The following is a 17,753-nucleotide window of genomic DNA, read 5'->3' as shown; positions in this document are numbered from 1 at the left end:
GCTGAGTTTTCAGCAGCCATTGCCTGGCCCTCCTTGGTCCTAGCTTTGGTGGAGAGGGGGGCTTGGACATTGATCATATGGTCAGTCTCTAGGGCATTGTCCTGCTTGATAAGGCAATGTCACTGTCCCTCGCTTTGCCATTCACGAGCAGCCTTTAGACCTTTAAACTTGCTCTTTATTACATTGGGAAGATTATTGAGAGAAATGCCATTTTCTTGCATGAAAAAAGGAGACTAACCTGTGACGAAAATCTTTGACCACAGCCGTCAACGATGCATTTAAAAGGTTTGTGTCCTCCATGTGTGAGGACGTGTCTTTCCAACCAGGACACCGAGCAGGAAGCCTTGTCGTACACTTTGCATCCCACCCACAAGCACCGGAAGCTCTCGGCTTCCAGCTGACCCTCCACGTGCACAGCCTGGAAGGATAAAAAGTCATTAGAATTTCAAGGGGAAAAGGTTCCAATGAGTTGAATGATGGGAGTTGGGACAATTTATTTAGTGAATACAATAATAGATAAAATTTTGGTTTTCAAGAGCCAGAAAAGCTAAAGCAATATACTACGGTATATTTAGTGAAAACAATAATGGATAATCTTTTGATTTCTAGAAGCAAGAAAAACTGAGGCAATATATATATAATGGATATTTACATTTTTAGAAGCAAGTAAACCTGAGGCAATATATATAGTAAACAATAATAGATATTTTTATTTTTCGAAGCAAGAAATGCTGAAACACTACATTTAGTGAACACAATAATGGATGATTTGATTTTTTTATTAGTAATAGAAACTACTTATTTTCATATGTCAGGAAAGTAATTTTCATACAGGGAAGATCCATAAATTAATTTGAAGACGGCATTTTTTACTTCTAAGTTTGAATAATTAAAAAAAGAATTAAGCAGATATCAATCATATAGAAATTTTTATAAACCAGATCATAGTCAAGAGTTATACTTTACCAAAAAAAAAAAAAAAAAAAAAAAGAGATATTAGACCAATTAGATGATTTGCATACGTACTATTCCAAAGAATGCTAAATGTAGAACATCTTCACATTCATAAGTTCTAACCATTCTCTCATGACACACCAGAATGATAGATAATTATATAATTAAAGTTTCTTAAAGAAATTCTCATACAATGGCTTACTTCAATCATGTTTCATCTGCGTCAGTGTTTTACTTAATAAAAAGAATTGAAAAATTAAATTACTGCTGCACAGCTACCTTAAATATTATGCTATACAGTGAGACCACCGTTAACTTGGTTGCTGAACAATAACTTCAATCAGTGCCCCAGTAAAATTTTAATCTTTCCCATATATATATATATATATATATATATATATAATATATATATATATATATATATATATAGTGTGTGTGTGTATGTGTCTGTGTATACAGAATATACTCTGCATGTAAAATGTTTACTTCATCTCCCTCTTAAAATACTTCACCTACATAGTGTCAACAGACATTTCAAGTCTACAATATCTTCAATCAGTGACCCAGTAAAATTTTAATCTTTCCCATATATATATATATATATATATATATATATATATATATATATATATATATATATATATATATATATATATATAGATATAGTGTGTGTCTGTGTGTATACAGAATATACTCTGCATGTGAAATGTTTACTTCATCTCCCTCTTAAAATACTTCACCTACATAGTGTCAACAGACATTTCAAAAGTCTACAATTTAAAATGGCATTTATTCTTTTAGGCCACGACGTTGAATAACTTTATCATGTTTATGGTTATAAAACCATATTCCTTTTCAAATACCCAATTAAAGTTGGAAACAAGCCTAGGCGAGAGAGAGAGAGAGAGAGAGAGAGAGAGAGAGAGAGAGAGAGAGAGAGGAGAGAGAGAGAGAGAGAGAGAGAGAGTTTAGTTCAAGTTCACACTACCGTAAACATTGTTGCCACGTAAGTACCAAAGATCAATGGTCATCCAGATAAGCAACAAATATAACCTCAGTTAACGGGAAAGATTCCACCTCTGGCAGGTACGCGTCTCGGTACTTCACAAACAAGTGTTACAATACTCGGCCCTAATGCATCTCTGGCAACATCAAGTCTTTCATAAATATTACGAAATCGTTTTCACCAAGACATATGCATCGCTTTAAACCACTGTATTGGTATGGGTCTTCTTGTGTAAGAGTTACGTCACGGCAACGAAGGCTGATGATTGGTCGACCGGACTCCGCCCACCAACAGACCGAGTGCGTTGACTGGGTGAATCCGAGAGCCAAAAAGTGACGTCATCCGCGCATCGTGTGTGTGTGACCTTGACGGGACTGAGGACGCGCGCCACGCCAGACACTTACCAGACATAATACAGAGTGGAAGAAATTATGTGACGCTGTGTATGTGTGTGACTCCTTTTCCTAACACGTATCAAAGTCCTTCATATGAATAAACAAAGGATTTCGAATGAAATTAAAGTACCGACTCAGCGCCATTACGGAGAGGAGGGCGTTTGGTTACGTGCAAAAAGTGAGCAGCGGGACTAAAGAGAGTGAGAGCAGGGCCCAGGGCGACCTCGGTGGCTCGGTCACTACCCCCTTGTGATGGTTATTGGTACTGCAACGCACGAACCCTACTGACGACACGCAAAATGCAGCCGGCACGCAAATTTCATCCACTTCATTACATAACATGGGCGTGATATTGAGAGAAACTAATACATTAACTAATGTGTACCTACGAAATGAACAATTTAATGAATGTTCGTAGTTTTCCTGGTCATCTACTGTATAACATTTTAACCAATTTATCTGGTTCTGATAAAAGGTGTCCCACCCAGAGAAAGGACCGGTCGGACTAATTGATTTACACTGAATGCATATTAAAGCAAAAATTGATTTTAGAATATGTACCAATAACCCAGTAAATTATCAGAACCGTAAGTCCAAAATATCTAAGAGAATTGCTACATATTGTGCAGCCAACAAATCGTGTTGACACGAGAATAGTTACAGATGGTTTTAAATTATTGGAGCCAAGATATATGTCTATTGTAGGTTCCAGAGCTTTCAATATGCGGCCCCAAGACTATACATGTAAGCTCCCACTAGCATTCGAAAGACTAAAGATATTAAGACTTTCAAGAGGAAACTGAAGGTTTTCTTTTTCTGTATAAGTGTTTCGCTAGTGTGGATTTAACAATAAACGAGCAACATATGCTGAATGCCTTGGAATATATACGATAAAATTAATTACGAAAGGTCCTGTAGAGAGAAGGGTTCTCCTGCAGTATAAAACCAGAAAAGCAGCCCTGAAAGTAAAGTAACTTTTATTTATATATATATATATATATATATATATATATGGTCCACCTGCTGTATAACCTTTTAATAAAATTTTCTGAGTAATACATCAGTTATGGGATGAACGCTATAGTAACTTGCTTTTCTAATGAGCCATCTCTACAAGTTTGGGAAATTGGCTCATTGGTGAAAGAAAATTACGAAGGCTTCATTCAATATTAATAAAGCCACAAACTTATTCTACAGCACATGAAAGACAGAAGTCAATGAAAATGCGCATTTCAACCTTTCATCGTTTTCTTTTCCATATTCAGTTTTTTTTTTTATTTATTTATTTCAAGTTCGTGGTGTAACTGCCGTTTTTTCCCCCTGTTACACCTTGGCCCGCTGGGTTTTACGGCCAAAAAGTACGTACTCGTCTTAAGTCTTATAAAATCAAAACCAGACTTGGCATACAAAAAGTCTTCTACTTTAAAAAAAGTAGGTATATATATATATATATATATATATGTGTGTGTGTGTGTGTGTGTGTGTGCAAAAATACAGTAAAAATTTTCCTTGTGGCATATCAAAGGGTGGGGGAGTTAAACGAGACAAAATTCAATTTGTCTACGAAAATTGTGTTTAGACTCCGTCGGGCCGATGTTACACAAAAGATTTGCCGAAAATGAAGCCAATTTCTAGTCTCAACAAAGGACCCCGTCAAGACGGAAGAGGAGGAAAAAAAAATTCTACATTAAAATAGAGCTCTGCTTTGTTAAGAAGGCCCACTGGTTTTCAAGGTACAAAAAAAAAAAAAAAAAAATTATTCTGAGATATTTTACTTTGAATTATTTTGGTAATATTACGATGCTCTCCTCGGCTCATTACATAAAATTACAGAAAGTTAAATTTATTAAGAAAAATAATTAATGAATAATTTTATTACTAAGATCTCTTGCTGTCCAGGAGCGCATGAGAAATAATAAGAGTCGCTATCATTTATTTTAATTATCCGGTATTATATAACTAAGGACCTAGCAGCTTGCCTTGATAAATGATCTCCCTGGAACATCGAAAAAATGCATAGATCAAATAGATACTGAACAAATTCTTAATTAAATCTGGAATGTATATAACTTTCAAGGTAAATGTAAATATCAGAACACAAAAGGGCATGTAAGTTTTCCTTATAAGCTAGCACCGAGAGAGAGAGAGAGAGAGAGAGAGAGAGAGAGAGAGAGACTTGCACGACCCATCTTTTACATAAGGTATTTTTAAAAAATGTTTCACTTGGTTTAACCGAATTATGGTTTCGCTTAAAATGTAGCACTAAAATAAATTAGTACGAGAAGAAAAACATTCTGTTGCGTTCTATCAAAATTAAACCATACTGAAAAAAATCCTTATTTAGAAGTTCACGGGTGGTTTACCCATGACACCATAATTCTGTTACGATGCCCATATAAACGTCACCATAGGGCGTGACAAACCAACCTCCCTTAGAAGGGCTTGAAGCTATACCCATACACTTAATAGCGCCGGCATTACTCATAAATTCTCTCTGTGCTAAAAACCACTTTGTTTTTACGCAAGACTTTAAGAGGGAACGGGGGAGAAAGAAAACGCTTAAGAACAATTTTCTTATATCATGAATCGCTCGTTTGATTATACAAATTGGCTTTTTGTATAACACTCACACACTAGTTAATATCTAGTGTACCTAATCTGTCAAAAATTTCATATTTAGATATGCACACACTATTTCAACCCTTTTCTAACTACAACCCGCTGGTGTGGCAATTTGTGGGAGCGTGTGGTTTCAGAAATGTAAAGGTGTATGACTACTCCCTCTTCCCCTGTGCGTGCGTGACATATTTAGGTTTTAGTTTAGCATGATCATGGACGGAGCACAGTTCGAAAGCTCGCTGTAATGGATAGAACAATAAGAGGAATAATTTCACAATGGCTATCTCTTATTATCTTAAGAACTTCGAGCCCAGAATTCAAGAGTACCTTACAGGAAACTGGAAAGGACCAAAGTGAAAATAGTTAAAGTACGCAGTCATCTGTCGTTCAACGACACCTGCAAGATTAATAAACTGCTGTGGTGGCCGATGTGGTAACGTCCCTGACTGGTGAACACCATACTGGGGTTCGAGTCCTGCTCAAACTCATTAGTTTCTTTGGTAACTGCAGCTTCACCATCCTTGTGAGCTAAGGATGGGGAGCCTATAGGTCTAACTGCTGAGTCATCAGCAGCCATTGCCTGGCCCTTCTTGGTCCTAGCTTGGGTGGAGAGTTGACTTGGGCGCTGATCATACGAGCATATATGGACAGACTCTGGGGCATTGTCCTGCTCGATAGGGAAATGTCACTGTCCCTTGCCTCTGCCATTCATGATGGCCTTTAAACCTAAACACAACCATATATATATATATATATATATATATATATCCCTACATCTCTAAAAAAAAAAAAAAAAGACACAAACCAAAATTTATCAATCCAAAACTATCTATTACCAAAATCTATAAATCCAAATCTATCTATTACCAAAATTTATAAATCCAAAACTATCTATTACCAAAATCTATAAATCCAAAACTATCTATTACCAAAAATTTATAAATCCAAAACTATCTATTACCAAAATCTATAAATCCAAAACTATCTATTACCAAAAATTTATAAATCCAAAACTATCTATTACCAAAATCTATAAATCCAAAACTATATATTATCAAAATTTATAAATCCAAAACTATCTATATCCAGTGAGAAACCCAACCCATTTGTACCAAAGGTTCCTCTCCATCTTAAGGAGAACTGCCGGGGCAAAGCAGTGCTGCTTTAAGTACAAGAAGCCTCGATAGTGCCATCATTCATGCCAGTACAAATCACCTGCCAAGGTCGTAGGTAACGCTTTGGGTTCAACAGACTTACTCGGAATCTCACTGCTATGTCGCATGAAGGAGAAGTTGCGAGTTTCTTAAAACCATATTTAAAGAGAGAGAGAGAGAGAGAGAGAGAGAGAGAGAGAGAGAGGAGAGAGCTAATCACAAAAATGTACCCGAGTGCTATTAAAATCGCTTCCTCATTTCTAAATATAGGTAGTCAACATTCAATTATACATAAAAGTAAATGGATTAGACTACATTAATAATAAATACGCATTAATAATAACAAATAAGAAGGCATTAAAATAACATTTAAGAAAGCATTAAAAATAACTTTTAAGAAAGCATTAAAAATAAAAAACTATAAATCATTATAAATAGCAAATAGGAAAAATAAGAAAATAATAAAAAAACATTAAAATAACAAATAAAGCTTTAAAAATAGCAAATAAGAAAGCATTGAAAATAACAAATAAGAAAGACTTATAAATAAAAATCAAGAAAGCACTTAAATTAGCAATACGAAATAATTAAAAATAACAAACAAAAAAGCTGAAAAGCATACATATAACGAATGCATATCGGACACGAATACGATCCAAATGTTAAATTACGAATAATATTATGTGTCTGACTTGCGCATGAGTATACGATGTGAATCAATTCCCATAAAAAGCCCGAACAAGTCTTTATATTCGCAGAGCATTACACTTGTCCAATGAAATGCAGACACGGCCACACACGCCAGAACGAACGTATAAGAGGCACCTGGTTAATTCAGCCTGTTGGAACACAACAATGGAACACCCAGCAAACACTGGAACCACAAGAAGAATGGATACGGTATTATAATAGGAGAGCCCTGAGAGGATTTCGTCTACATTAATGAAAAAGAAAAGGTAAAAAAAAAAATGGGTTACGGGAAGGATAGAGGACGGCATGAAATCTCTCTCTCTCTCTCTCTCTCTCTCTCTCTCTCTCTCTCTCACAAGTCCCATGACTCTCGAAAGGGACACTAACTTTAAATGTAGCAACCATGAATTGAAGTAAATGGGAAAAATGCAGAAAAAAAAGTATAAGGTAAAATGAAAGTACAGGGTAAAAGGTAGGATAAAGGTAAAGGATAAGATAAAAGTAAAGGGAAAATAAAAGCATAGGATGAAAGGTAAGATGAAAGTAAAGGATAAGATAAAAGTAAAAGGAAAATGAAAGTATAGGATAAAAGGAAAGATGAAAGTAAAGGATAATATAAATGTAAAGGTAAAATGAAAGTATGGGATAAAAGGAAAGATGAATGTAAAGGGTAAAATTAATGGTACAGTATGTGCAACATTTGTGGTATAGCTTACGGAATGTTTTTTTTTTCTTATGTAGTGTCCTGCCAGAAATGATTTCACGGACACAATATTAGGATTTTGGACAATTCCGAACATATACACATCAGAGAGAGAGAGAGAGAGATAATCCATTATATAGGTATTGGTTACTTATTCGTCAGATATACACCAGAATCCGATGAGTGGTTACTACAAGATAGAGATTAACTATTACTATCATTACTTTTATATTATTGTTAGAATCCAAGCTGAAAAATTAGTTGCTGGATTATGGTGCTACAAGCCCAAAAACTCCAAAAGAGGAAACAAACACGGACGAAAAAAGTAAGGATTAAACCATAAGAGAAATAACAAACAAAAAACATATCAAGATAAATAACAAAATTGAATCAGAACAACGGATAAACTATAAAACTATACTTATTTTAAACTGCTCAGCAAAATAGCGTTTGCAGCAAGTATGAACTTTAGTTTCAAATACCACTTCACCAGACGAATATTTCGTTACAATGCATACTAAAAGCAAGAGTATATTTAAATTACTTTCAAACACAAGAGGCTGAAGTGCACACAAACGTATACAATATACATAAATACCGACATGAACGTCAAGTTACATGAAACAAGTACTATCGTTGCATAAACACATTCAAATAAACATATATCTGCGATGAAACCGTCTGTTAATTTCCCGCAGATTTTCTCCCCCCTAAAAAGTACGACCCTAAAATAATTCTATTTCGAGCGTCGAAAGCACCAAATCATGCGTCAAATCATCACGACAAATGACACGTTAACACAATATTGCACAGCTGCCGATACTGGCTGTCAGGTGGAAAGGATTAAGAACATATTTGTCTAATAAATCAATTGTATTTCACCGGAACAAGGTATTTCACATGTCGCCTGGAGAGAATGAATATAATGTAAATTGGAATAAAACGGAAAGAAAATAAAGAATAACACGCAAAGCGATAAATAACTGAATGAAGAAATATATGCTCTGGGCCATTATCACTCAATTGCTGTTGTTACATTCAAGCTGATATCATTTCAGGCTACGTTCTCGTCTCTTAGTGAATTATACACATGATAAAAACAGTCAAATAATAAAAAAAGCAAATAAAAGGCCGAATAGGCAAAATAATCTAACGATAAAAATATAATAAAACAAATAAAAATACTAGATGGAAAATATATTAAATCTAATAGACAATACGAAAAATATTTAGATATGCCGACAAAAATCGACAAATAATTGATGACTGTTTGAAATCTACGGGATATAAACGTCAGTTAGCGCTATAAATAAAAAGATATAAAAGATGAAAAATTGATTAAAAGATATTCACCCAATAAACAGACATTTCTGCGTGGAATTTTATGCATTCTACTTTTTCATTTTCAAATATTCAAGGGTGTTCAAATCCAGAAGTCTATCTTAAATTATATGTTATATTGATATTCAAGACTTTTGTACTTTTATTATTTTAAAACTTAGGCGAAACAAGTAACAAACATCAACACTGCTGATTTAATCTTGTTTTTGGTAGTCATATCAAAAACATACAACTTATCATAATATGAATAAAAATATGAGAGAGAGAGAGAGAGAGAGAGAGAGAGAGAGAGAGAGAGAAGAGAGAGAAAAGAGAGAGAGAGAGAGAGAGAGAGAGAGAGAGAGAGAGAGATCACTAGCCATATTAAACAACTTATCGTATAAAACTATGAAGAGAGAGAGAGAGAGAGAGAGAGAGAGAGAGAGAGAGAGAGGGAGAGAGAGAGTCCACCATTTCATGAGGCTGCTGTAGCAGAAGAACGGGAGGGGGAGAGAGAGTAGCAGACAAGAGATGAGGTTGGGATGATTATGGGAATGGATGCTGGGACAGAGAAGGAATTGGGGTGAGGGTAGGAGGACCAGAGAGAGAGAGAGAGGGGGGGGGAGAGATTGGTAGAGGTGGTGGGCGTAAGGGTAGGGGGTGGAGGATGGGGGCAAGGTAGGGGGGTAAGAACGTGGGCGGAATGGTATGGGGGCGGGCGGCTCTAAAGAATGCCAAGCGAAACGGAGGGACAGGTATGTGCAGACAACGGCAGGTTCACCTATACGGAAAATGACTAATGCAGAGGTTCAAAACTTGAAAATGGTATTAGGGTTAATTGAAAGAGAGAGAGAGAGAGAGAGAGAGAGAGAGAGAGAGAGAGAGATATTACTTGTATAATGGTTCCACCACTACGAGGATGATGATCACCTTGAGAGAGAGAGAGAGAGAGAGAGAGAGAGAGAGAGAGAGAATTACTTGTATAATGGTTCCACTACTATGAGGATGATGATCACCTTGAGAGAGAGAGAGAGAGAAAGAGAGAGAGAATATTACTTGTATAATGGTTTCACCACTACGAGGAGAGAGAGAGAGAGAGAATCACTTGTATAATGACTCCACTACTACGAAGATGGTGATCACCTTGAGAGAGAGAGAGAGAGAGAGAGAGAGAGAGAGAGAATGAGAGTGCAGCAACTTTTCTACGACGGTTTGCTCCTCGATTCTACTGTGAATCCAGCAAAAGACGAAAAAAGAAAAAAGTTATTTCATAATCCAGCCATGATTTATCCTAACCCCAAAGCTACAGTTTGTAACTGGCAATAAATCTTATGATTAACAACAAAGCCTAAATTTCATTTAAATTGCGGATAGCCAGGAATAATAATACCCTATTGCATATTAAGTTCAGGTTGTACGAAATATTCATGCATGGCTTTTACATTGTTTTGATTAACTATATATGAAGATGAAATTTAGCAAGATGTTTACATAAGGCGATATAGTTCATTAAATCGTTTTCAAAAAGGTTCCAAACTTTCAGGTATTTCATTAATCATAAAAAAAATAAGAAACTAGATTTGATAAAAAAAAAAAAAAACCTGATTTGATAACCCAGATTTGATAAAAGTGCGGGTTAATTTAAGACGTAATTTATTAATTGAGAGGAATAAAATTCTAAGCTATTTACGTTTAAAGGTTTTATTTTGTTAATTTAATATTAAAATTCAAGTACGAAATTATTTATTGGCATATTGGGAATAATATGCTAACTTTGTCTTTTGTAAAATGAAGACGAAAGTTTTGCAGTTTTTTTTTTTCAATTAATAAAATTAACTTGTTTACGTTCAAATACTAAACAGTAAATGAAAACTAACTGCAGTAGGGTACATTCCCTTTTCAAGATTTACAGGCAGAAATTATAGAAAAAATACATTTCCGGCGTCTAATCTACAATATAAAAATCACGAAACAAATAGAGCCAAGATATCAAAAGCACATTTTTACCTATTAGTGGTTATTTCAATCTTCATTCCCCGAGTCAAATTACGATCCAAGCGACTGATTTACATTCCATACGCAATACAAAGAGATGAACTTTTCACCCTATGAGCGAGGTTCAAATTTGTCATGAAAAAATGTATGTTATCATGATCTCACTGACCGTGTTAAGTGTAAAAGTGTTCCCTTGAAGACACATGGTACGGGGAGTACACGGACTCACTCCCATTAACTTCGTACCCTTTAGGTAATACAGGTGAATCTCTCTTTCTCTCTCTTGCAAAGGTAAAACAATCTCCACACCATTCACATTCCGACAAGGGGACGAATACATAAGGAAACCAACAGCTATATCTGCTATTTCTGAAAGACTGAAGATATTAGGACTTTGAAGAGGAAACTGAAGACTTTCTTGTTCTCTAAGTGCTTCGATAATGTGGATTTGGCAATAAGCGAGCAATGTGCTGTGTAAGAAATGCCTAATGCCTTAGAATGTGTAAGACAAAATTAATTGAGAAAGGTCCTGTAGAGAGCAGTCTTTAAAGTAAAGTATACCGATTAACTTAAGTATTTCATTAATCATAAAAACGCATGATTTACAGTAAGCCACAAATACCGGTTAAAATCAATTTATTTTAACATTGGGAATAATCTATAACTTACACTTGATACAGTTGTGATATCTTTTGGGTTTAATACAGGTTTGATACGGGAATGGACAGGTCACTGTCACCACTGTATTTAAAAAAAAGACGAAGGTTCGAATCCCGGCTTATCTTAAGTTCAAGAAGTCATGTAATCGAGCGATACTATGTTAGATATACGGTTTAATATATTTAGCATCCACTGCATTGTGATTGAAGGTAATAAATATCTAAAGAATGAGGAAAGATAGCCGTTAATTCTTATCAAATCGACATATATTAAGAAAGGCGACTTCGGCAACACCTATTAATAACGTTTGATTAATTCGTCATCGTCAATATATATGTACGTATATATATATATATATATATATATATATACAGAAATGTTCCACTTTGAAACAAAATACAATTATAATCATAAAATCTACTCTTCACAATCCTACAGGTAGCATTTACCCTGCCCAAATATGGGGACCAGCATGTAATCTATCTCTCATTTCCAATCCACTGAATCACAGCAACAAGTAAACCACAGGCCTGATTCGGTTTCTAATCACAATGAGATAATCAATAAAAAGTATCACTCAATTGTTATTAACCTGAGAACTACCGACATTTCTTTGAACTAAAGACGAAAAAAGAATCAATGTTCGAGGAGAGTAAAACTCCGCCATCCGGTGAATTCTCAGAAATTCCCGCCCGATTAAACTTGCCAGTCGCACTTTTAGTGGTCCATTTTCCGTAACCAATCAGCAATTACGACAGCACTCACGGGGTAAAACGAGACATGAAATGAACCAGGAAAAAGGCTATTTAAGGTCTGCTGTAAACCGCAGACACTGGAAGAGCATCGGCTCATACATACGTTAAGAGAGAAAAAAAAATCTAGGCCCGCCCTAACAACAGTAGTTTAGAAGATCAACGCTCCTCTCTCTCTCTCTCTCTCTCTCTCTCTCTCTCTCTCTCTCTCATAGCGTAAGATCCAATAACCTCTTCGCCAGCGCACTATACGCAAATTAATACAGCGTTAGGGCCGTGCAATGTGTTCAAGAGTATATCTCTAGTTAACAAAATATTGTTTAGTTTTACTTTAAAAGAGAAATATTGAAACACAACTCAATAACTGGCGGGGCGACTTCATCTGCTATCCTGTAGGAGCACACATAGCCTCCTTTTAGAATGCGCAACCATCCCTAGGCTTCTAAATTCCTTTAGCAAAGCATTGCCCTTCCAAGATGAAATTCTTTCCCCTACGGACCGGAGGGACAAGGAGGGGAGGAGGACCGTACATAGTGGGGGTGGGGGTATAGATAGGATGGAGAACCACGGGGGGCGGGGGAAGAGACGGGACCCAGAGAGAGGGGGGGAGGAAGTGAAACAGAGAGCGAGAGAAGAGCTGGGGACGAGAGTTCACAATTAACCCAAAGAGACCGGTTGGGGACGATACCACTTCAGACTACGTTCCACCATCACTATAAACCGCAATCCTAACAACATGCTACTACACCGTGGAAAATATCTTTTTCTCTCATATCAATATTTTAATTGTTCTTAAACCGACGTATAATACTTTAATCTCTGCACAGATTAGTAATTACTGAAGCAGATGCTAACATCTAAACTTAGCTTCCAAGTTTTCTTTATGTTTCTTCAAGCGAATATAATACTTTTCTTCTTTATTCGGCAGATAAAGAAGTAATGAGGGTTAAATAACTAAATCTTGTAATACTTATAGATGGATCTCTCTCTCTCTCTCTCTCTCTCTCTCTCTCTCTCTCTCTCTCTGAATAGACTTCCAGCGGATGTAATAAACAGTAACACGGTAAACGAGTTCAAAAATAAGTTATGACAAGATCATAAGAACTTTTTAAATGCTTAAACTAAATCGCTCTACCAAAGAGTAAATGGAGTCTCCGCGGATGGACAAAAAGTCTTTGAGACATCCAAAATCCTTGTATCTCTCTCTCTCTCTCTCTCTCTCTCTCTCTCTCTCTCTCTCTCACGTGGGGTCCATGAACTCTTGCTAACTTCCAAATATGGCATGTGTGTGCGTATGTGTGTATGGGAGAGAGTATAACGTGCAAGGAATATATCAAATGAAACGTACACTAAGCTACCCAATGAATGCTTAATGGCAGACCGTCTGGAGAAGGGAACCTGACAAAATATAAATTAGAACAGTTCTAATATAGAATCAAAAGATTATGGAATAAAAAAAAAAGGATTTTCTGGAATACAATTAAGTGACTTTATATTACTAAAATGAGTTTCGTAATACCAAAAGCATGTGTCCTACACCAGCGGCTGGCTTCTAAAGGGTTTCAATTCTCCCGCTCTATTTAAAAAACAGAGGATTAACACTGATGAAAAATCATATCTAAGGCAAAAAAGTATAATATATATATATATATATATATATATATATAGATATACAGTATAGATAAACGCATATATATTGTATATATATTATATAATATATATATATATATATATATATATATAGATATATACACACACACAGTATATAAATATTATAGAAACATCTCTGCATTTATACGTTATTCAATTTTTTCCTAATTCATTGTATCTAAACATCGAGCATTCCAAATGAGTTTTAAGCATGGACACACCCAAACAGTTTTTAATATCTATTTCGCTCTGCCACGGGAATAAAGCGCCCCCACCCCCCCCACCGGCAATGTCAATTCATGATAATTGCATCTTCCCAGGCATGATTCGAACCTGAACTGACGGTACATACATGTAACTCACTTAACTATGGCTATCACCTGAAACTTACATGAATTTATCCCATTTATCACTAACACATTATATATATATATATATATATATCGAAGGTGGATGGACTCTATCAAGGATGACCTTCGATCAAAGGGATTAACCGGTGATGAAATGTGGGACAGAGGTAGATGGAGAACGCTGACCAGAAACATCGACCCCACATAAAAATGGGAAAAGATGCAGACAAAGAAGAAGACTTTATATATATATATATATATATATATGTATATATATACATATATATATATATATATATATATATATACATGTACGCCCATCTAGTTATAATTTCCATATGTCAGCCTTGCGTCTGTAAAATCTCTAATGCTATGCCCTGCCCTATAATTTGCATGCGCTTAGCGTTGGGCAATACAAACTAACAATGAAACAACGACTGATTAATTTAATTCTATGGATGATATACGCAAGAATTTGTGTAAGGAAGAAGCACCTGGTGTTGTAAAAAGACGAAGATAATTAAGCTTTTATCTATCCAATGCACTCGTTATAAAATACTTTTAAAGAAACCTTCCATATGAGAATCATAAATCGCCTGGAAAAATTAAAAGTACGACAATGTAAACAAATCATTTATAACCACCTCAAATCTAATTTATATTTTACTATATCTAATTTAAAGAACCATGGCATTATAATCGTTCATAATTTATTGCAATGACAACAAAGTACAGAATTCCTTACCTTTAAGATGATGCAAATCTACAAGACTAAATTAAGAGAGATTCCTAAAAGTGGTAGAGAAACAAGTCATGAAGCTATTAGTATATTAATGAAAAGACGCATGAGGTTAGGACAGACTTGCAAGAATGAATTAGAAGGATCTCAAGCAATTGATAGAGACTCCCAAGAGTAATGAATGTTGAGGAGAGACTTCCGAGGGATATTGAGAGAAATTCACAGGAGTGATTTGGATAGAGAGTTCCAAGTGATGGGGAGAGATTCCAGAGTGACGCAGTGGGATTTATGATTTAGAGACTTGCAAGTGATGGAGACACTTACAATTGATGGAGAGAGATTAATGAGTGAGGGGGAGAGTCAAGTGATGGTGAGAGACCTAAGAGTGATGGGGAAGGACTTACAAGTGATGGAGACGGACTTACAATTGATGGAGAGTGATTAACGAGTGAGAGGAGAGACTAGTGATGAAGAGATATTTACGAGTATTGGAGACAGACTTATAATTGATAGGGAGAACTTACAAGTGACGAGGAAGTACTTAGAAGTGAGGAGGATGCTTACAATTGATGAAGAGAGATTTATGAGTAAGGGAGGGAGAGAGACTTATAACTGATAGAGAGAGACTTAAAAGTGACGAGAAAGGGCTTAAAAGTAGGGGAGACAGACTTATAATTGATGGAGAGAGATTTATGAGTTAGGGGGAGAGAGAGAGAGAGAGAATTATGAGTGATGGAGAGAGACATATAAGATTGATGGATATGAGAAGCCATTGCTAAGGAACAAAAAACATAGGAAATGGCCATATATTGCAATATGATTGCAATACAGTGATACGAGAGTGCTAGGGAATCTCTTTGAAGAGATGGAGAGAGACTAACGAGAGACGAGGAGTCTCACGAGTGATAGAAAAAGTCTGACGAGAGAGAGAGAGAGAGAGAGAGAGAGAGAGAGAGAGAGAGAGAGAGAGACTCTCACCTGTATATGTTCCAAGAGGGAGGCGGCCGGGTCGAGGGTAAGGTTGCATTCCCTCCACCGACACACGTCAGCTGGTTCCTTCTTCTGAGGCGGAGGAAAGCGTACGGTCGTGGGCGTGGGCGTGGAGGTGCCGGAACTGGGCGCCGACGATCCCACCCCACTACTGCTACTGGCCGAGCTACTCCTGCTCTTGGCGCTGTGGGCGGGAGGAGGCGACGACTTGGCCGAACATCGGGCGGGGGTTGGTGAAAGAGGAGGCGGGTGGTGATGATGATGGTGATGGTGGTGGTGATGGAGATGGGTGGTGGTGTTGGTGCTACTATCATTATTACTATTATTATTATGATGTGGGGGTGGAGGGGGGGTTGGGGTAGATGAGGGTGTGGGCGGAGTCAGCCCGGCATCACAGTTAAAAGTTAAGCCCTGGGGCGGGGGATCCGGGATAACGAGCAGTCCCTGAGTTGCACGATGAGTGGAAGAAGAGGAGGAGGAAGAGGAGGAGGAGGAAGAGGGGGAAGGAGGGGAAGAGGAAGAAGAGGAGGAGGAAGAGGAGGTCAAGAGGCTAGGAGGGGAAATAGGAGGCGAGGGAGGATGACTGAGGGGATGTAAAGGGGATGAATTATCACTGTGGGGTGTAATCACTTTGGTTGTGGGTGTGGGCGGCAATAAGGTGGGCGGTTCTATATTATTATTGGTATGAAGGTGATTTTTATCATTGGTATGGTTACCACCCACGCCGCGACGCAGGTAACGGGCGTGTGTGGGCGTCAGTCGTGTGAGGACCCCATTGAGCCTCTTCTCCGCCTTTGGTCCCATCGGGGAAGCCACAGATGTGTTATTGTTGTTATTCGGGCTGGTGGCCGAAGTCGGCGGCATGGGCGTATTGGGCGCCGTGCCGTTCACCCTCCTGCCGACAACACTGCCGTTCAGTCCGTTCAGGCCGTTCTTTTCGAGCAAGTGTTCCACGCCGTTCTGAAGCACTTCCTTAATGAGACCGTTACTGTGGTTGTGATTGTTATGGAGGTGGTTGTTGTGACGGTGGTTGTTGTGGTGGTGATGGTTGTTCCGCGTGAGGTGATTGTTGTGCTGGTCACGCCCCCCGCGTTTCTCCACGCCCATCATCATCACGTCATCCCCGCCCGGCAGGCCGGCCAGTCGGTCCAAGAGAGCGGCTGCCTTCACCTCCTCGTTCACTATTCCATTGACACACCCGTTCAGGAGCTTCAAGCCGTTGACCGCCGGAGGCGAGGTAGGGGCAGAGCCCCGGGCAACTTTGCTGCGCCTCTCCATACCCAGGAGGTTGGAACCCGACCCAGGCCCTTCGTCCTCCCCCGAGCGCTTTCGGGCGTGACCCACAGTCGTGGCGGGGCGACGCCTTCGGTGAGGAAGGTGCACATGGTGGTTCTCAGACAGTTGCTGATTCCCCGGGCTTCCTTCTTCGGGAGGGGAACGCCGCGTGTGCACGCGCCCTCCTCCCAGGGAGGTGGCAGAAGAGGGAGGCGGGGTGCTGGGGGTCGAGGTGTCTGGAGGACGATCTTTGTGAGGAGGCGTGTGAACTTCCTGGCCGCCCATCAGCTGATCACCGTCGTGACCGCCCTTCCGCCCCACCCGCACGCCCGACCCATCATTGGGCGCCATGCACATCAGGTGCCCTGCATGGCCTGTGGCAGGGGGAGGCGTCGTTGTGCAGGCAGCCCCTGGCGCGGGCGTGGGGTGGGTGGGATGAGGACAGAAATCGTCGAGGTCGTCAGGACGGGGCGGGGGAGAGTTGGTCAAGGAAGAACACGG

General features: G+C 38.3%; 1 protein-coding gene across 6 annotated transcripts in view; it reads right to left on the bottom strand.

The window, feature by feature from the left end:
• jing (AE binding protein 2 jing) overlaps positions 1–17,753 on the bottom strand; it is a 32,186-nt gene that overhangs the window by 14,253 nt on the left and 180 nt on the right. For all 6 annotated transcript variants that reach the window (XM_068375709.1, XM_068375710.1, XM_068375711.1 and 3 more), the window contains exons 1-2: positions 15,966–17,753; positions 239–418 (exon numbers count right to left, since the gene is read on the bottom strand). The exon at positions 15,966–17,753 is cut by the window's right edge. In XM_068375709.1, coding sequence (XP_068231810.1) covers positions 239–418; positions 15,966–17,609 — 1,824 coding nt within the window. In that variant the 5' untranslated portion in view covers positions 17,610–17,753. The remainder of the gene's footprint in view (positions 1–238; positions 419–15,965) is intronic.

Source organism: Palaemon carinicauda, chromosome 6 (genome assembly GCF_036898095.1).
Source record: "Palaemon carinicauda isolate YSFRI2023 chromosome 6, ASM3689809v2, whole genome shotgun sequence".
NCBI classification, from domain to species: Eukaryota; Metazoa; Arthropoda; class Malacostraca; order Decapoda; family Palaemonidae; genus Palaemon; species Palaemon carinicauda.
The sequence above is the reverse complement of the archived record's forward strand: the minus strand, read 5'-3'. Positions and strand labels throughout refer to the sequence as shown.